At 37.3% G+C, this 22,251-nt stretch overlaps 1 protein-coding gene across 1 annotated transcript in view; it reads left to right on the forward strand.

The window, feature by feature from the left end:
- Window positions 1–22,251, forward strand: part of Smp_094130 (Palmitoyltransferase ZDHHC,putative) — a gene marked incomplete at its 3' end in the record, with an annotated part of 46,221 nt that overhangs the window by 19,315 nt on the left and 4,655 nt on the right. The window contains exons 9-14 of the mRNA XM_018799509.1: window positions 7,155–7,329; window positions 12,865–13,079; window positions 17,409–17,781; window positions 20,050–20,243; window positions 20,901–21,035; window positions 21,807–21,992. Coding sequence (XP_018646626.1) covers window positions 7,155–7,329; window positions 12,865–13,079; window positions 17,409–17,781; window positions 20,050–20,243; window positions 20,901–21,035; window positions 21,807–21,992 — 1,278 coding nt within the window. The remainder of the gene's footprint in view (window positions 1–7,154; window positions 7,330–12,864; window positions 13,080–17,408; window positions 17,782–20,049; window positions 20,244–20,900; window positions 21,036–21,806; window positions 21,993–22,251) is intronic.

Consider the following 22,251-nt stretch of genomic DNA (forward strand, 5'->3'; position numbering starts at 1 on the left):
TAGTTTTTGTGTTAGCTCCGTACCTGTTGGGACGTTACCGCTGGAGACGGATATCCTTGGCATAAGGTGAGGTGTGTATTTTTAGGGTCGACCTTTTCTAACCCTACCCCTCCTTGTGGGAAGACAGCATCGCTGTTATGCTAGTTGTCTGAGAGAAACACCTTACTGCTGTCACACATCTGTACCATCAGCAGTCCGACTTCGCCTTCGGACCTTGGGTTTGCTGCTTTTAGTCTTACCGCTCTCCAGCTGACCTGCCTGGCATGGTAGGACCTTGAGGAACGATTGTTCCAGCCAGTATAGCTCGATTGGTTCATCATGGTAGGCAAACCCGACCACCACGTCAAGGTAGCAGCAACGATCGGTTATAACGATGCTAACTATCAGTTAAAAGTGGTATGTGAAATTACAGTTACTTGGATAACCAAATTGATAGGGGGTCAGATGTTTGATTGAATAGTGTTGAAATTATATGACTAATTAATAATAGTTGTATTGTAAATTACAACACAATTTTTATTATGATTAAATAAAAGTTGGCAGAACATATGATGAATGTTGTTGATAGGTGTTACATAGATCAAACATACAAAGGAAATATTGCAAAAAAGAAGAGCGAGAGAGATGAGGGCAAATTGATTAACATTATGAGTACCACGTGAAACAAAAAATTACTTTTTGCATAAGTAGATAAAGATTAAGATGATACTCCTTTTGTATAATGTAAAAGTCTGTGTATTTATCTATAGAAAGTCATGATCTACTGAATGATCTGTAACTACAGTGTATATGTTAACCTGTTAACTGGTATGCTATTGATTGTTATGCCTATATGAAGAAGTTTTTTAAAAAAAGTATTATTTTCATGTCTTGGGTGGCAGTGATCCTTGACTGACCAATGAACGAAGATGGACACACACAGCCACACTACCGTATATAGAAAATTGTTTACACTTGTTGACTGCGTTACAATTGTGCAGTAATAAACGCTTGTTCTGATCTAGATTTCAATCTTGACTGTCCCTCGATTGGTTCACGTGGTTGAATATCGTGATTTGTGGAGTTTATTGATCTAGCCTCTAGATTTGCTAAGATGTTCAACATCTTGGTTGAATTGAATTGAACAAGCATATTTCTTGTCTTATGCGATGATAAACAATTCTAAGAGAGTTAAAATTAAGTTAGATTTGACAGATATTAGTTGTAAATAATTTCAGAAGGGGTTTTGTGGAGATTTCAGTATTTTCATAGTTGAAATCATGAGTCAATTGAAGCTAGACCACGATGGAAAACCTGGAAGCACTGAACGGCCGTTTCGTCCTATTGTGGAACTCCTCAGCAGTGCGCGTCCACGATCCCTCACTCGCGAGATTCGAACCCAGGACCTACCAGTCTCGTGCCAGAGCACTTAACCGATAGACCACTGAGCCGACATCTAACGGTGTTAATGTCGTGGATGCTTCAATTAACTCATAATTTCAACTATGTAAATAAGCTCGTCCATTTTCATATTACTGGACAATATCGTTGTTTCGACTCTCTCAGACAGTTTTCGGGAACTTATCCATTTGAAAATCAAAACGAATTCTCATGTTAATACAGTTGATTGTTCTCCTCTAAAGAAATATTTCTGTTTTAAAAGTTTACTCTAATGATGTTGTATGCTCTGACAACGGATGGTCTCAAATTTTACAGCACAAACTGATCGTACTTAGATAACCATTGAAATGCAAGAGGCATTGGATAACTGTTTTATACTAGTGTCGCAATCATCAATAGTGTTCATATAAGATCCCACCACAAGCACTGTAACCAAAATCTTCAACTCTCATAACGAGCAATCAACCCTTACACCACTGAGTTGACATCCAATGCTTCACATATTCAGTTACAATCAATTTATGACTATGCGTAACTAGGTCGCAATGTCATTGATGGATAACTGATTTACATTCGACATGTTTGAACTCAGTTGGTTACACCATTACATCTCTCTAAACTGGTCACTAGTGAACATATGATTATCATTAGTCAATGAGGATTGTGTAGGTTGTTGATATTTATAGCTTACATTAAGTACCGATTTTAGTACGAAAACTCTAGAAAATCAAGAATCACTATTGTACAGTTGTATCATTCTAGTATTCGACCCTTGAGCAGTGTGTATTTGTGTCTCGAAGGAGAATGGAATCCAGGGTGTTCATATCCTGTATTTTAATGGTTGTCTATGGTTAATTTTCGCTGTGAACTATACTTTTAAAATAATCTATGTATATAACAAATTTAAGCGAATATATAGAAAGCAAAGATAAAGTACTTAGAGTACACTATGAATAATTCGTTTGTAATGATTAGAGAACAAAAAGAGATATGATAATAGGCAATAAGACAGTCACCTGACCTAGTTTTTACATAATAAATGTTGGTAAATATCAACGTTGCTGTCCCGACCAATGGTTTGTCAGATGACTAGTTGTCAATGTGGATATTTTAAACAGTGTAACTATATAAGCAAAGATGGATAGTGGCTAGTAGTGGAATCCAGTTCGACGCGCGTTTCGTCCTGTTTGGGACTCGTTAGCTGGATGTACCTGCATCTCAGACTTGTTGATGTTCACTCTGGGACTCGAACCTAGTACCGTTCGCTTCAAACGCTATCGCGTTATCTACTTAGCTACTGAGTCCTGATAGCCACTTGATAGTGCAATGGGCTGAAGTTTAAATTCACTTGGCATTGATATTTAGGACTGCAATTGATCAGTCTCTTATTGGCTATATGTGCATACTGTGATTATTGCCTCGATATAGCCTTAATTCACAAACATTATAAGATGGTTAGAGGCTATCCACATCCAGCTGACGAGTCCCAAATAGGACGAGAAGCGCATCCTGGATTCCACTGCTAACCACCACCCATCTTTGCTTATAATGCTTGTGAACTATATCGGCCATATCGAGGCAACACGCACAGTATACACATGGCCAATAAAAGGCTGATGAATCGCAGTCCTGAACATTAATCTGAAGATTCAACCAAAAAATACCAAGTGAATTTCATGTAACTATATGTTATTTAATATTAGTATGTGTAGTTGACGATATGGTCGACTGATTCGGTTGTTAAGTATGTTTTATTTCTCACTGTCTTTTTTAAAAACTCAATATTAGGCGAAATTCCGTCTGGTTCTGCGATGAACAATCTAAGTTTGTATCTGAGACAATGAATTGTCCAACTTATTAATCGTTGCTTAAAATTAAAACAGTTAGATAATTTACACTTCTTTGTCAATAGTCCGGCATAATTACATTCTTTAAACTGTGTGATTTAATTTTGAAGCTTTCACCAGTTTTTCTAGACAACATCATCAGTACGAAATTCAGAGAGAAGTGAGCTGTATTAATTTTTTTGTATATGACTAATAGCTTGCCTTATCAACCTTGATTATGACTGGTTGTTGATGATCGTTCCCTTATCTTTTTCTGTAAATTTATTGTGTCTTTCTCCCACTTTAATTTGATAGTCAGAATAAATATACAAACAACTACATTACAATGGCCAGTATTAAACAATGAAAGTCAGTTAGTGATCTTGAGTGCTGTTAGAGGTATGAGGGCAGTTATCACCTCCCGGTTGCCCACACCATGGAAGGGTTCTTCCAGAGGTGCCTGAAAAGAAAATTGGATCAGAAGTGGTCTTAATGATTTGAGAACGTGACCGCAGCGCCCAAGGGACAACTGCTTGAGGTCGGTCACACACGACCTTTTTGTGGATAATTTTTGTGTTAGCTCCGTACTTGTTGAAACCTTACCGCCGGAGACGGATATCCATGGGGTAAGGCGAGGTGTGCATTTTTAGTTTCGACCTTTTCTAACCCCACCCCTCCTTGTGGGAAGGCAGCATCGCTGTTATGCTAGTTGTCTGAAGGAAACACCTTACTGCTGTCACACCTCTGTACAGTCAATGTCGACAGAACAAGATTCTATTCATGTATGAAGGAATTTAAGTAATTCACTTCTATCTTAAGTTTATACATTTTATAATCTCACTTAGAAAGACAACGAAATGTTCATAAATAAATTACCCGTTTCAGAGAACACAATCTCATGAAAGTCATGTTGAGCTACAAACCTTCTTCATCTCTCAGTCAATAGTAACGTTTAAAACATCATTGTGTAGAGAACCTTTGAGATTATGTTGGAGATGTTAAATTCCCGGAACTCACTTGATAAATGACCTATTTTTGTAATTTTCTTTTGAAAATTTCAATTTCTTTGTTTTCGCGCCAAAAGCGCTCTTTTCACCTTCGAGTCGGATTTCCCACTTGTAAAATATCGTAAACGCTATTGGTCCGTCGTATCTTTTAGTATGCTATTTTGTAATGCTACCCAAGGACAATTTTATGCCGTATATATATACGTTTGATTTCTTCCCCTTACGATTGTTGTGCTCCTGGCTGTTTACGGAATATATTTTCCATGCTTCCAATTTGGACTTCTTACTGTAGTTAGCTGGGTCTGGGACGCGTTAGAATAGCTAGCTTATCGGTCTCCGGTCACAAGTCTTTGTTCCGTTCGCTGACTAAGTGAATTCGAACGCTTCAGATATAACAGATTAACATTTCATTTGTATCGATAAACGTTCTCAGTTTGATAAAAGTGCCCAGTCATTGAACACTCCTAGCTGTAAATTTTCAAAGTAAAAATAATCTTGGTAATGATGATCAGTAACTTTACTCTCTTTTCTATTAAACAGCATAATGAACGAACTAAATTGATACAATGACTTTCTGGCCTTATGTAAACAAATACTGTACAACTTTATCATGGTAAGATACGTAATATCGCATTTCTATGACTGCAGTTAAATGCCTAATCTGAGTATTATTGTTGTTTAAATTTATCACTCAATATTTGTATCCCATTGAAGTCCTGAACCAATCGAACTTGGATTACTGTTGGAAACCTGTAAATATTGGACAGCCACTTCTTCTTAGTATGGGACTTCTCCACGGTCTTGCATACGGGTATTGAACCCAGGACCATCTCCTATTGTCTTTGATGGGTTCATGATCTCAATGAAATTCAATAAGTTTCACAACCCTAAACTAATTTAATCAGGGTACAATACATAACACCAGTTGATGCATAACGAAAAACTTACAAGTAGAAAAATACAAAGATACAATAGAAATTCTAACATTGAATCCCAGTAAAAGAATAATTTCAATAGTCCATTTTAACTCAAATTTCCTTCAATAATGTTTTATTTATCTATTTGAACGTAAGTATTGGTACAAAGGGGCGCCGAATACATATGCGCTATACTAGTCACTTGACTTGTATGCCGGCTGTGATACTTCCCGAGTGCCCAGATCGAAGTAGGTAGTTTTCTTAGGGGACCACACCCGAAACCTTGACATAAAGGTCTGATCCACAAGGCAGTAGAGCATCGTGAGGAGATGCAGTCCCATGGTAGTTGGTGACCAACAATTGATTCATACACCATTTGTTCCTTCAGGATACTGGAGTCAGCCCATGTGCACCATTGGTTTAGAATCAGGATTTTCCAACTCCCCTAGGTGGACTTTCTGTTTCCACCAACCCGGTTAAAGCGTTGAACATTCGCTTTTCGTCCTCTCAATTTCGTAAACAACAGTAATGCCATGAGAAGTCAGTGAATAGGACTTCCTTTGGAGTGGCTGTATACGCGTGGTCATGTGAGAACATTTGTAGAAGTAGAGCGGACTCTCCCCACTCTCGACCGTACTAGGGCATTTGGTGGCTAAAATGGTGTGTTTACTAACACTATTTAATAGTAGATTAAATGAATTATAAATCAAATATTAACTGTCAAAAAGTGAATAAAGTTATCATAGATTTTGAAAAAGTAATCATAGGAATCATTCTATTCATTTTAATGAATAATGTATAAATTACTTCATTTGAACGGTAAGACTATAATTTTGTGGACGACCTTTTAGCAACACTAAAGTGACCTTGAGAGTGTCTACCTAATAACTAGGACTAGATCAGGATTATAAACCAGGGTGAGGAATTACGATCCTGATTTACAATTGATGGTTAGGGTTAGGAATTAGATTTAGGTTTTTCATAACGAACTGACATCAGCTAAAATCTCAAAACTCTATTTAGTCAGATGGATGAATGGATTTCGCGCCAAAATCCAAGACCTGTTATCTTATATCTGATTGGTTCGTCCAATAAATTATGTATTGCTTTTAATTAATTCAGACAATACAATAGTGTTAACTAACTGTTGTTATCAATAGATAATGTTATACTTCTTCAATAGTTTATACTGAGGATGAATTAACCCTGTTGGTATAGTGACTCTCTCGGTAAGATATTCGATATTTAGTCAATAAACCGTAGATTTAGATTCCTTTCCACCTCCAATGTGCCTGGTCCTACGTTGTAGCTGACTGACTGACTTCCACCAACTACGGCTATTGTATTCAGGTAATATTACTAGGCCTTATATTAGCAATGCAACTCAAAGCCAAATATACAAATATGTATTGGTTTGATCAGTTTATAATGATAAGAATAATATTTCAATAGTTAAGAAAATAGCTGAGAAAATCACCCTCGTAGCGACGGGTGTTGTTTACGAAATTTAGAGGACGAAAAGCGAATGTTCAACGCTTTAACCGGGTTGGTAGACACAGAAAATCCACCTAGGGGAGTTGGAAAATCCTGATTCTAAACCAATGGTGCACATGGGCTGACTCCAGTATCCTGAAGGAACAAATGGTGTATGAATCAATTGTTGGTCACCGACTACCATGAGACTGCATCTCTTTACGATGCTCTACTGCCTTGTGGATCAGATCTTTATGTCAAGGTTTCGGGTGTGGCCCCCTAAGAAAACCACCTGTTTCGGTTTGGGCACTTGGGCAGTATCTGGTGCCCCTTTGTACCAATGGCTCAGTGGTCTATCGGTTAAGGGCTCTGGCTCGAATCTCGCGAGTGCGGGATTGTGGATGCGCACTGCTGAGGAGTCCCATAGTGGGGCGAAACAGCCGTCCAGTGCTTTGTACCAATATGTGTTTAAATAAATAAATAACTGAGAAAATCAATAATTTCTTTGTTTATTTATTTATCTATCTTTACACTTTTTCTTCCTTGTATAGTCTGAATTAGTGGATTATTCTGATTCCGACAAATGTGAATCGGATATTTCATTGAGTGAATATGAAAAAGGTTCAGTAAAATTATCAAATTCATCTAATTTTCAATCTTTACAATCTGTTCATATAGCTGAAGAAGATTTTTTCAATCTGAAGGATAATAATGACGAAAGCAATAGTAAGCATTATTTTAATTTGTTATAACTTGTAACCGAGTGGATGCCCTGTTAGCGTATGACATGATAAGACCGCCAATCAGAGACCAGCGAATTATCGATTGGAACAGTGACACACGGAAACCGTACGTGCAGTCTATAGTGTTAATCGATCCTGCTGTCTGCCTAGCCCAGCCAGTTAAGTACAGAACACCAATATTATTATTAATAGTATTGGAATTTGTGGAGATTTTAATATCTTAACAGGTGAATTCACGAGTTTAGCTAGACTGTCATTGAATATCTGGAAGTAATGGATGGCCGTTTCGTCCTAGTATAGGACTCAGCAGTGGGTGTTCACGCTCCCGCACTCAGGACTTGAAACTAAGAATCTTTGGTTTAGTTTAGATTGACTTGTCAATTCACTTGTTAAAATACTACAATCTCCACAAATCCCTGTACTAATAATAATCATGTGCTCACTAGTAACTAGCTTCAAGATGGATTTCCTAAGGTTCTAGTGAGAAGCCATTACCAGTGGAGTCCAATCCGTGTAGGGTGAAGACAGTTATCCACTTCAAACAATGGATGAAGGGTTGTGCAAGATCATGGATCGACTGAAGTTAGAAATTAACACCGTTAGATGCTGGCACAGTGATCTAGAGGTTAAGCGTTCACACACGGGACCAAAGGACCTGGGTTCGAGTCCCTCATGCGGAGTCGCATACTAGGGTGAAACGGTCATCCAGTGCTCCCAGGTTTTCAAAGGTGGTCTTGTTAAGATTGCTTCGTGAATTCATCTGTTAAAAAATCTTGCTATTTCTAAAGTTAAATAATAGGATATATTCTCTTGCATTGTATAATAAAACGTGACCTAATCAATCACTGATGTTATTGACTGTTGATCTGAATAAGATTGGTGGATGCCGACTACCAGGCTGAAGTCTATCTAATTACTACAGTCTGTTATATCTTCAACAAAAAAAACAGATTTTCAAAATGTATTAGTATTGCGATGGGCGGTGTTCAAAATCTGATACTTATACACGGTGCGCTATGCGTTAACCCTTCAACTAACTACTTGAGTGGGAACAAAAGAGTGAGTGGAAAAGTGTAATGAAACGCACTTGTCCTTTAGGCCACTTCTGATTGCCATCGTATAACTTTCTCATTAGGCTACTTTTGATTGGCTCTCCATATTAGTTAAGGCCCATGTGATCGATCCATTGTTGTGGAAGCAGTTGTACGATCTCGTTTGATTACCAATTAAATTCTCTCTATATTCCTAGGATCAATGACCTTCTAATTGACTAATAACACAGACAAATCAATAACAACCGAGACCACAACGTTTGTTGATCTTCCAGCTTCTTACAACCTTGAGTATTTATTAATTACATAATAAACATGTAAATGATAGTTCTTTATATGATTTTATCATAGTGTCCTCGATATTCGTTCTGTTATAGCATAGTCAGTGGTCAGAGAAGTTGGACGATATAGCTAAGTCACAGTGACACAGTTGCATTCGCTCTTTATTTTAATCCAGATGTTAATTCATAGTATTCCTTCATACACAGCTTTTCGTCCCTTCTCTAACCATGTTCTCAACGTTTAGTGTTTCTCTCTATAGTGCCATTTGAAATTATTTTGTCTCTTTTGTTATTCACCTTCATCTCGTTGTGCTAGTGTTCTGTACAGACTTGGGCCGATACACATTTGTACGAAGCCCTATTTCGATTATAACTGACTAACTTTTGCATATTCTCTTCTAATCAGCCCACATTACTGTGTTTGCACAATACTCTTACATGAAAATCCAAGCAATTTCCAGTTTGTTTAAAACCCGAGGATCTTCGGTAGGAGTTTTGCTTTTTACGTCTGACGATGTGAATACTCCATAGCCTAATTTAAAAGTATGAACCGACTTAGTTTTTGATGTAAGCTACATTACCTATTTGTAGAGCTGTATCACTCTTGATTGAGTCGGTCGTCAATGAAATGCCGATGTACATAAACATCCTTTGACTTTCATCAATCGTACTCATATAGATGGTTCGCCGAATCATCAATGCTTCTAGATGGACGTTGTCAGTCAACCAATTAATACAAATGTAAGCTTGAAACACTTGAAATTGTTCAGCCTTAGTTAGACATGAAAAAGCGTTTTTTTGTATGTTTATTACTGACTGAAGTAATAACCATGTTGAAAACACTCTAACGTCAACCTAATTCACGCATAAATTCATTGATCGTTTATTTGAAATGAGTATAAAATTAGGTACTGCCCCTTTGCCTTCCACATTAACAAGTGCTCATTTCTTTCTAATCTTTCCTACCTTGATGTAATTAATCTTTATATGCCCTCAAACGCCCTGGTACGGCCGAGGGTGGGTAGAGTCAGCTCGCCCTCTCCAACTGCTCTCACATGGCCAAGCGTATATAACCACTCCAAAGGAAGTCCTACTCACTGACTTCTCGTGGTAAGGGGGTCGTTTACGACATTGAGAGGATGAAAAGTGAATGTTCGGAGCTTTAACCGGGTTAGTGGATATGGAGGATTCATCTAGAGGAGTTGAAAATCCCTGATTCTAAACTAATGGTGTACATAGACTCGAGGATGCTGAAGGAACAAATGGCATATGAACCAATTATTGGTCACAGGCTACCATGGGACTGCATCGCTTGATATTGTTCCACTACCCTGTGAAACAGACCTTTAAGTCTAAGGTTCCGAGTGTGGCCCCCTAAGAAAACCACCTGCTTCGGTTTGGGTACTCGCGAAGTATCACAGCCCTCACACAAATCAAATGAGATTTGTGTGGCGCATATATATCTGGTGCCCTTTTGTACCAATATTTGTGTTTAAATAAATAAATAAATATCTATATTCATCTTATTATAAGCTTCATTTTGACCTATAGATTATTATTGTACGAATTACTGTCCCTAAATGATATTCACTTTATTGATTATTGTCTCCCATGTTCACAGCCACATTTGGCTTGATCTTGTACAAATATTATTTTCTATTTAATGGTGTGATGCGGTCTATCTGTCTGGTATATAAACCGAGTATACTTGAAATAAATGATTCGCATAGCAGAAGCTGCAATCAATGCTTTTGGACTCAATTGGAAGGGCTAGGTGGACAAGAGATCAATAAGGACCTTAGACTACTCATACCATTTGAACGTCATTGATTTGTCACAATGTTAATATTAGGCAAATCGTATTTCGATTGATGGATAAATCACGTGATAAAAAGCCGGACATAAGATCAATAACGAATTGGCAACGACCTCCTTTTATAAAGTCATAACAAATATTCTACTTCTAATTAATAAAAACTCATATTAAACTAATCTTATCTAAACTTTTTTTTTAGTTATATGGAAAGGATGATAATAAAAGGTGAATGTTAAAGATTTTTTGGAATAGATAAGTAACAAACCATAGATACAATCCGATTAAATTCCATCAGATGATAATATTCTTTATTTTTTTCTTCTTTTGTTTTTGGCACTGAATATCTAAATATGATATAACAATAGATACATATAACTGATAATGAATGATTAAAACATTAAATAATATTTTTGCAGTTAAATGTATATACAATACTGAAGAATGTAAAGTATTATCAGAAAGGGGTTTTGTCGGAGATTTCAATATTTTCCTAGTTGAAAGTATGAATCAATTGAAGCTAGATCACCAAGGAAAATTTGGAAGCATTGGACGGCCATTTCGTCCTATTTTGGGACTCTTCAGCAGTGTGCATCCACGACCTCGCCTCGCGAGATTCGAACCCGGCTCAGTGGTCTGAAGCGAGACTGGTAGGTCCTGGGTTCGAATAACAAGGTCGTGGATGCACACTGCTGAGGAGTCCAGCAATACGTTGAAACGGTCGTCCAGTGCTTCCAGGTTTTCCTTGGTGGTCTAGCTTCAATTGACTCATGCTTTCAACTATTAAATGTTAAGTAGCTTCTTTTTCTTCTTCACTACGTGAGTGAATGTTGTAATTTGAAGTGTAATTTTTACAGGAGATTTTATTTTAAGCATTAAATTTCACTATCTCTATGTTATTATTCTGTTATATCTTTTGGCCTGTGTGCCTTGTTAATGTATAACGTGACGATGCCACCAATTGGATAGCAGTGATTTATCTATTGGACCAATGACATACGAAACCTGTACGAGCAGTTTAGAGTACTTGTCGGCCTAGCTTTCTACCTAGCCCAGCTAGTTATGTCCAGAACACCATTCTTAGTCTCTGAGGTATGAATCATTATGAGAACAATTTTAGATATTTAAAATTAAATCCTCAGTAGAAACTAGACTTTTATGTGCAACGATTATGTTATGTCCCAATAACAATAGTGAATGGTAACTTTGGGATCCATTTATGGACCAATATGATATGTATATTTTCTATTGTATAGTTATAGAAGGGGTTTTGTGGAGATTTAGTATTTACTATAGTTGTTAAGTGACTAAACTATTCATATTCGTGTCCCCCTCATTATAAGCTTTATTTTGACCTGTAGACTATTACTGTACGATCTACCATTCTTGAGTTATCCTCAGTCTATTAATTACTGTTCCCCCTATTCACAGCCACATTTGACTAAATCTTGTACAAATGTGTATTTTCTATTTTATTGGTACGTTGTGGTCAGTCTGATGGGTAAATAAACTCAGTATGTTTGAAATATAATGATTCATACCTCAGAGACTGAGATTGGTGTTCTGGACTTAACTTGCTGGTCTGGACGGAAAGCGGGACCGACAAGTGCTATAGACTGCTCGTACAGGTTTTGTGTGTCATTGGTCCAATCGATAAATCATAAGCTTTCTAATTTGCGGTCTTATAACGTCATTTATAAACAGGGCATCCAGACAGGCTTTCGACATAACATAAATAATCTCATGCATGTTTTTATAAGTTTAAGTAGCAATGTTTCACAACATTGTCAATCAGCTACAACTTAGGATCAGAAACATATATGCATCGGTTCAAGTTGTCATACCTTATTATTACTCTTATGTTAATAGTTAAAACATTCAATTTTATATAAGTAGATCATATGATTGAATCTTCCTGTATATACTTCGTTAGTTAATATTCTTTTAGTATAACTATGTATTAGATAATGGAATTGTATGCTATTATTTTACTCGCGACCATGGAGATCATGTGCACCATTAGTTAATAGTCGGAGTTTTCCATATCCTTTTGTGGGATTCTCTATATATTTCAACCCGTTTAAAGAGTCAGATGTTCGCTTTTCTCTCTATCCCTTTCGTACGGAAAAATCATTTCTGTCTAATGAAAGGTACTTCGTAGGATTTACCTGTCATAATCTTTAGACGCATAACTATATGAAAGTATTTCTAATGGTAAAGCGCGAACTCTCTGCATCCTCAGCCTTATCGGAGAATTCGGAGACTCGGAATTAGTTTAATTTATTTCAATCAAGACGTTTTACATCTTTCCCTTTTTGCAAAAACACCATATTCTCAAGAAATCTATTTTGTAAATCATCTGTTCATTCTAGCTAATTTTTGGACATCCACAATACACGATAATGACTTATTGCCAAATACAGTGCCAATGATCAACAATGATGATAAAGCATTGTCATTACAAAAAGATAAATATTTAGAAGAGGAAACTTCACTGCAAACCATTGATTCTTCCAGTTCACGGAATCATATTGAAACATTGAACGGTAATAGCAACTTTCTTATATCCTATGTTATTGACTATAAAGTAAGTATACTTTATCATTTGAATCAGTATTATTAGATTGAGATAAATTTTATCCTTTAAAAATGTACTTTCTTTGTAAACCTAAAGTGTTCCACTAAACATTCATAAGATGCCAATCCGTCTTACCCCCAAATGCCCTGGTACAGCCGAGAGTGGGGAGAGTTCGCTCTACCTCTACAAATGCTCTCACATAGCCACACGTATATAGCCTCTGCCAGGGAAGTCCTACACACTGACTTCTCGTGGCATTACTGTTGTTTACAAAATTGGGAGGACGAAAAGCGAATGTCTGGTGCTTTAACCGGGTTGGTGGAGACGGCGAGTTCACCTATTGGAGTTGGAAAACCCTCATTCCAAACCAATGATGCACATGGGCTCCAGTATCCTGAGGGAACAAATGGCGTATGAATCAATCGTTGGTCACCGGCTACCATGGGACTGCATCTCCTCACGATGCTCTACTGCCCTGTGGATCAGACCTTTAGGTCAAAGGCTCCGGTTGTGGCCTCCTAAGAAAACCACCTGCTTGAGTTTGAACACCTGTGCAGTATCACAGCCCTCACACAAATCAAATGAGATTTGTGTGGCGCATACATATCGGGTGCTTCTTTGTACCAATATTTATGCGTTTAAATAAAAATAAGAATTTACGAACAGTGTATTGTTTTAAAGAAAAAAAGCAGATGATCTTTATACTACTCAAAGAGAAACTGGATATCTGGAGGAGATCATAAATAGACGCTTAATCACGAAAAGAAGAACTAAAGGAAGTTCAAATGGCAAATAAAAAAGTCGCTGTTTATGCACCTACCGTTTTAAGGTAACGTATACAGCAAAATATTAATGCTGATTTTACTCAACATGATTCAAAGAGTATTCGCCACAAGAAAACTTCAACTGACCTTATCTACCCACCCGGTGGTGACAACAAAATTGAACCAGTCACCTCTTTTTGTATTTATCAACTCAACTAATCCTATGGAACAGTTTTTAGTATGACTAAGCAAAGGTGTAGTTAAAATGGTCAACAGCTTAATATTTTCCTATCTACTTCAAACTGATCATAATGCCATCACAGACTAATTATTTTCAGTAGGTAATCGGTTTGGTAATTTCTTATCAAAATCTGTCTGACATAGAGGTTTCCGAACTTCAGAAGCAGTAACTGTACAAGTTTTAAAAATGTCGGAACCGTTGCGTACAGAAAAAAATGCGTTCAGCCTCTTTTCATATCGTGACCAGCCTTAGGTCCAATAAGTTAGTAATAAGCTCAATTATAAGATAACCTAATTTAACTAATATACATATAGTTTTCTTCTTTATTCTCCCATTAGTTAAATTAATCTTATTCATGTGTCATTATTATCTGCATGGCATTTCGTTCTGTTTTACTTTACGGCTGCGAAACGTGGCCATTAAGAGTAGAAGATACTCGTAGGTTGCTAGTATTTGATCATAGATGTCTCAGAAATATTGTCAGCATCTGCTGGGATCACCGGGTTGGACACAGTGTATTAGGGAATGATGTTAAATCAGTTGATGAGGTGATGAATCTTCATCGACTGAGATGGTTGGGCCACGTTTTACGCATTCTGAACCACCGATTACTAAGGCGCGCAATGCTGACTAGTGTTGGAGATGGTTTGAAGGAAGTTAGGGGCGGCCAAACCAAAACGTGGCATCAATCCATAAAACCAATAACTTCTAGTCTGAGTTATGTTGGTAGATTCAGACTACTTGGTTGGGGTCCGCGTGACTATCGTAACCAATGGTTGGAGACTCTGGGTAACATGGCTCAGAATCGATTACAATGGCGTAGATGTATACATTTCGTCTTCCCTTAAACCTTGAGATTAAAATTGCTTTATATCTTCCTACGAACTAATTCTTTATTCCTGTATTATATCCTTATACACAATCTTTCTTTTATATATTTGATATGTCTCGTAGGTTGAACGCTTTATTCGGATCCTAGCTATTCGGATAATCCCAGGCTAGCTCTACTCAGCGACTTGAAAGACCAGAGAGAAGACACGAGTATCAGAGAAGCACTTTACTTACAAGGTTCATTTATGTACAGAAAAACAGGGGTTTTATAGTAATTAAAAGACCTTGAGATTCCATAGTAGCAGTATGTTAACAGCCAATCAGGACCTTGTTATTTTAGTAGCATTTTTAGTAGCATAGCTTCTAACTAATCGCTGATTGGTTGGGCTCTTTATGAGCCTCTCTAGAGTTTATTGTAAGCCGACCTAACACCTCCCTTTTTTTTGAAGATTCGAAGATTAGATTCTGATTTTAAAAAATTATCTGTAAGTTGAAATTCTCCAACATTTCCTCCCCCACGAAATAATGTTGGATCTTCATATCTCCAATTTACAATTAATATGACTTTATTTAGAACACATTTCTCGTATTGAATGCAGAATCCACTAGAAATGAATAGATGATGATGAACGATATTTGATTTTAGGTCATCGGAATTTGGCTTTTCTGAAACATCTCCATCAAATTCATTAAGATTTTCACTGGAGGATATTTGATAGCTAAGGGAATCATCATCTAATGAAATTGCCTTAGGTTTTTGATCAGCATTTGATTCAACCGACTTAGTTTCCTCATCTTCATAAGAATTTTCATCAAAATCATGTGCACCATTCCAGCTTTCTTGGCCGATATCATGTAACCCGTAGTTTAATTCTGACTGGAGTTTGTCTTCAGAAATCGGCGGATTGAGTGGTGCTTCATTAGACTCTGGGCTCAGGGCTTTGTCTACGGAACCTTGTTTTTCTTTGACATCTGATACTGTCACAGTTTCATGTGCACTTAGCAAGATATTGTCTTGCTCTGAACCGGCCAACTTACCCATTTTGCCTTTTCCATCAGATGTGAAGGGAAATGAACCCTCAATTGGGCGTTCTTCTGGGACGGCCATTTTAGCACCATTATTGAAAAACTTGTCCAAGACTGTTTCAAATAGTTGCTGCTGGAAGGCTAGCATCTGTTGTTGCCGGTGCTCTAAGATTATCAGCGCCTGTTCTAAAGAAATCGTCATTTTTTTCTGCTGATAATAATAATAACTCCGAAAATTCACCGGCAATTATTACAGCTTGTTTGATTACCAAATCACGTCTCGGTTGCTGTATTTCTTTTTTGCCAGAATCCTCGACGACAATTGTTGTATTTTTTTTGTATACCAAAACCCCCGACAACAATTGTTTTTTTTTTTTGCCGAAATCCCCGTCGCCACTGATATGTCTCGTAGGTTGAACGCTTTATTCGGATCCTAGCTATTCGGATAACCCCAGGCTAGCTCTACTCAGCGACTTGAAAGACCAGAGAGAAGACACGAGTATCAGAGAAGCACCTTACTTACAAGGTTCATTTATGTACAGAAAAACAGGGGTTTTATAGTAATTAAAAGACCTTGAGATTCCATAGTAGCAGTATGTTAACAGCCAATCAGGACCTTGTTATTTTAGTAGCATTTTTAGTAGCATAGCTTCTAACTAATCGCTGATTGGTTGGGCTCTTTATGAGCCTCTCTAGAGTTTATTGTAAGCCGACCTAACAATATTACTACCATTGAAGTAACTATATCTATGAATTCGAATGTTCATCTTGTTGTGCTAATGAGGTGTGACAACTTTGACCGATGCATATATATGCCTGGCCCTACGTTCTAGACAGCTAACTATTATTGTTATTATTATCATTATTAACATATGAAGAATTCAGTCAGGCAGTCAGCTACAACGTAGGACCAGGCACATATATTTATCGGTCCAAGTTGCCATACCTCGTTAGCAAAACAAGATCAACACCGAATTCATAGAAGTAGTCAATTTAGTGGTGGTAATATGTAAAAAAAGGTTGTATATAAGGATATAGTATAGGAAGGAAGAAAGTTATGAAGCAATTTTAATCTCAAGGTTTAAGGGAAGATAAAGAGTGTATACATCGACGCCATTGTGATCGATTCTGAGCCATGTTACCTAGAGTCTCCAACCATTGGTTACGATAGTCACGCGGATCCCAACCAAGTAGTCTGCATCTGCCAACATGGTTCAGAATTGAAGTTAGTAATTTCAAGTACTGATGCCATGTTTTAGTTTGGCCGCCACTAAGTTTCTTTCAACCATCCCCAATACCAGTCAGCATAGCGCGTCGTGATAATCGGTGTTCAGGCATACGTAACACGTGGCCCAACCAGAATTCGATAGCTATTCATTGCATACTGAAATCATATCACTTTATACACTATTTAATCTTCGACCATACATTTGATCTGATATGTAATTGCATTATTTTTGTCTTTGTATATATTAGGCATCTAATATTGTTGATACCAATAATACTGTAATCTATCCTCGTCTCTCACTTCAATGGCCATATCTTGCATTATGTGGACCATTATGCAAACAACCAAATGAAACGATTGATAAACTATCATCACATATTTTGATATGGCGACTTCCATATCCTGATAGTGTAAAAAATTCACCTTCACTTATTTGTGATTATCGAATTCATTTAGATCATGAACTGACTTCTACATCATCATCATCATTACTATCACCATATTCACGATTAGATTCTTATTGTTGGACAAAATTTCATTCTTCTATAACAGATTCACAATGTTTACAATTGATAGCAGCTACTTTTAAAGGATTAATTGAAATTTGGGATATTAATCAAGGTAGGTCGAGTGTTCTGATCGCTTTCTTGATTTTCAATATTAAAACAAGATTTGTTTCTTTCAAATGTTCATCAATATTTGAACAAATCGCTTGACAGAAATTGTGTCACGAATATATAACAGACCCCCCCATCCAGCCATATAGAATAGTGAAGCCTAGTAGGCCCCTTTGGAGAAGAGTGCTACATCGAAGTACGGCACAACTGCCGGGGCGGGATAGCTGTTTTTGTACTGCTTACGCAGAACCATTACATAACACTCAACAATCCATTTTTTTGTCATTTTGTTTTTGTTTGGGCAGACTCGTTTTTTTTATCACTCTTTTGAACCTTCACTAGTTATGCAATGACTCTTTGTAGCATTCGTGATCGTTCTCAGGTATTGGTAGAGTGGCTGATTAGACCGATCTCCACCACCCTCATTACCGTTCACGTTAGTTCATAGAAACAGTCCCATGATCCGGGAGGCACGACGAGGACGTGTGAGTCGGATTTTGCTTCCCGTATAAAAGACATTATTTGTAAAAGATAGAATTGGAAAAGTTGCAGCGACAGAAATCTAATTAACTCCGATATTTTTGTTTATCTTTCTGGCTTACACTCCTTCAGAGCATTCGAAATTAAAATCACCAAAGAATACATTACCTTTAATAGTCAGATCTGCTCAATATGTTTATCTAATCCTTTTAGATGTTGATCTTAATAAGTGGTAATATGAAAAAACAATTTTAATAGTTGAATTCATGAGTCACTCTAGACTAGACCACCATTAAAAACATGGAAGCACTGGATAGCCGTTCCGTCCTAGTATGGGACTCCTCAGCAGTGTGAGAAACGTCAAATACATGTCTGTAATGGTAAAATATTCAAATTAGTTTTATGGGAATAATGGTATGTGTGATATTCATAGGATGAATAGAAGAGATAGAGTCCAAATTGCTTAATAATATGCATTTCCCAAGGCGTGGCTAGTTACTTACACGAAAATGAACTCTCATATCATGTTTATTTAGTGATAACTCCTTATTGAACTGAATGTATTGACTTGTCTCATTCATAAACAGTTTGTTCCTTGAATGACAATAAAGGGTTAGAATTATCCCCAAAGTTTTCAGCGTTCAGTTTGTTTCATCCATCACTTTCGGCCATTATCATGTTCGTCAAGAGTAGGCAAGTGTTGATATTGGAGTATAACTTTTCACCAAAGATTTCATTTCAAAGCGCCCAAAGTTATCCGCAGCTCTCTGGAATGAACATGTCATTCCAGCGCAGCCCAATTTGCTACCTGAAAAACACAACGATAATTGAAGTTGGGGCTTGAAATGAAATCCCTAGTAAAAATTATTCTGATATCCATCTCTCATTCAGTAAATGAACAGGAAATAAATAAAAGGTCGTAAACGATACAGACTCTGAACATTCAAGATTTTGCAGATAACCTCAACTCAATGAAAGAAAAAAACACCTAAACAACTGACTTCGACTTCACAGCTGCTACAATCAGATAGGGCAAACTTGAAAACACAAATATAATATGAAATAATACACAACGTAGCCTATCAATGTTGTTATGAATTTGACCTAGGTTGTAGCCAATTGTTACGTCTGACCGATTGTGAATGCTATATTTGCTTCCCTAAGCTAGTTCCGTAGCCCCGAGCTAGAACTATACACCGACTTGAAGACTAGAGAAAAGGCACAAAGTGTGTGGGAAGCTCTTTACTACAGGATTCATTTATGTACAGAAAATACAGGGGTTTTATAGTAATTAAGAGACCTTGGGTTTCCATAGTAGCAGTGTGTTAAACAGCCAATCAGGATCTCTTTATTTTAGTAGCATAGCTTCTATTAATCGCTGATTGGTTGGGGCTCTTTATGAGCCTCTGGAGGCTCTGATAGAGTTTACTGTAAGCCGACTTAACAAATGTAACAATAAATAACTTGACTCACCAAATCGATTCCTATACTCAGCTTTCAGTCACACTTTATTTATAAGTGAGTACTAGAGTACCACTACCCAGCTGCTCATACTGAAGTAGGTGAAATGGGACTCGAATCTACTACCTAGCGGTTAAACGTAGAACGCCTTAATCACTAAATCACCTCTCCATATATGCAGTCATACTCAAAACCGTTAAGTTTAGGACTGTATATATCCGTTAACTTTCCGTTTGTTATATTAACTACACATAACTTACCTCTAATTGATGACACATAAAGCTACTTTTCGTTCGAATTTTCATTTTTTTCATCCATTATATATATCTAGGTAAAAAGATTAGAGATTTCAATGTATCTTCACAAACTGGTCCATTATTACGTTGTGCATCGTTACCAGTCGAGAACGATTCCTCTTTTCTATTAACTGGTGGTATCAGTGGTATTATAAGTTTATGGGATTTGCGTATATCAACATCCAAAGTACCTCAATTAAAATATTCTCATACAGAATTAAAAACTTCAGTAAGATATGACAATAAACTATCTTATCATTTTGTTTACAATTGATTGGTCACTACTCAGTGATCAATCATTTTTAAATATGCCCCCAAATGCCCTGGTACGGCCGAGAGTAGGGGGAGTCCGCTCTCTCTCTCGAAATGCTCTCACATGGTCACGCGTATATAACCTCTGCCAGGGAAGTCCTACTCACTGCCTTCCGGTGGCGTGGGTATTGTTTACGAAGGTGAGAGGACGAAAAGCGAATGTCCGGCGCTTTAACCGGGTTGGTGGACACGGAGGATCCACCTATTGGAGTTGGAAAACCCTCATTCCAAACCAATGGTACACATGGGCTGGTTCCAGTATCCTGAGGGAACAAATGGCGTATGAATCAATCGTTGGTCACAGGCTACCATGGGACTGCATCTCTTCACGATGCTCCACTGCCTTGTGGTCAAGGTCAAAGGCTCCGGGTGTGGCCGTGTGAGAAAACCACCTGCTTTAGTTTGGGCACCTGGGTAGTATCACAGCCTTCACACAAATCGAATGAGATTTGTGTGGTGCATATATAATAAAATCAAATATCATTGATCTCTTAAACTACTATGTCAAATTACAATCAAACTTGTTTATTGGGTAACTCATTCCTTTTTTTTTCTTTTAATAATTCATTATCAGATAGCTGATTTACTTTGGCTTAATGAAAATCAATTTAGTTCATGTTCAGATACTGTTGATCGAAATAATTGTGAACATAATATAGCTGTATGGGATATACGATTTGCTAAACCAATATCTCATCAATTATATCAAGTAAGTAATATAATGATTAAAAGCAAAAAGAACATTTATAAACCTTTCAATATAATTAGAATGGGCAGGGGGTGTTGTGGAGATTGTATGCTCACTAGTGACTGGCTCCATGAGGTAATTCCTGGAATTCTAGTGAGAAGTCGTGACCAGTGGAGCTGATCCATGTCAGGTAGAGACAGGTATTTACCTCAGTACAATGAAAGTTGGTCGCGTAATTTCGTGGATTGGTTGCGGTTAGACATTAACACTGTTGGATGCCGGCTCAGTGGTCTATCGGTTAAGTGCTCTGGCGCGAGACTGGTAGGTTCTGGCTTGGGATCCTGAGAGGCGGGATCGTGGATGCGTACTGCTGAGGAGTTCTACAGTGAGACGAAACGGCCGTCCAGTGCTTCCAGGTTTTCCATGGTGGTCTAGCTTCAATTGACTCATGATCTTAACTATATAAAGTAATTGTAATAATTCATGAATCAATCTGAACTAGATCACTATTAAAAACCTGAAAGCATTGGACGGCCGTTTCGTTCTAGTATTGAGACTTCTGAGCACTGCACATCTATATAATAAGACGAAACGGCCGTTCAATGCTTCCAGGTTTTGCAATAATGGTCTAGCTCAGATCGACTCATGAATTCAACTATTACAATCTATCAAGTTTCCAGTGTAGAATTAACAAGACATATTTCCCTTTACACCACTTACTAACTAATATGTGTTAGCAATGCCTAACTTATTAGACTGAAGACTATTAGAATGTTTTCTATTACATTTTAGGAACGTTGGGGTTGTAACAGATTGGCTTTAAAACCCAAATTTCATTCTAATCAAAATATTCGTTTTGCTGTACAAACTCAAGGTGATGCAATTGTTGAAATCTATAGTAAAAATTCAAAACATTTAACATCTTCAAATCGTTTAAATTATCATTTAGAGAAACGTTGGCGTTATGAAGGACATCAGGTTGGTTTATTATTGTATACTCTGTTAGAAGATTTTACTGTTTGGTATTTCGGACTACTTGACACTTAGTTGTTTACATATTTATTGGTAAGTAGTTACTGATTTGTGCTATGTAGAATGGTAAGTGGAAAGAACGCTCATATTTCTGACTTACACCTCCATCGTCTGTTCCTAATTTCCTCCTTATCTGAACGATGGTTTACTCTCTCCCACAGTAGGCTGTTTTTAATGGTATCCGGCCAACGGATAATGAATATCT

Source organism: Schistosoma mansoni, assembly GCF_000237925.1.
Source record: "Schistosoma mansoni, WGS project CABG00000000 data, supercontig 0148, strain Puerto Rico, whole genome shotgun sequence".
Lineage (NCBI taxonomy): Eukaryota > Metazoa > Platyhelminthes > Trematoda > Strigeidida > Schistosomatidae > Schistosoma > Schistosoma mansoni.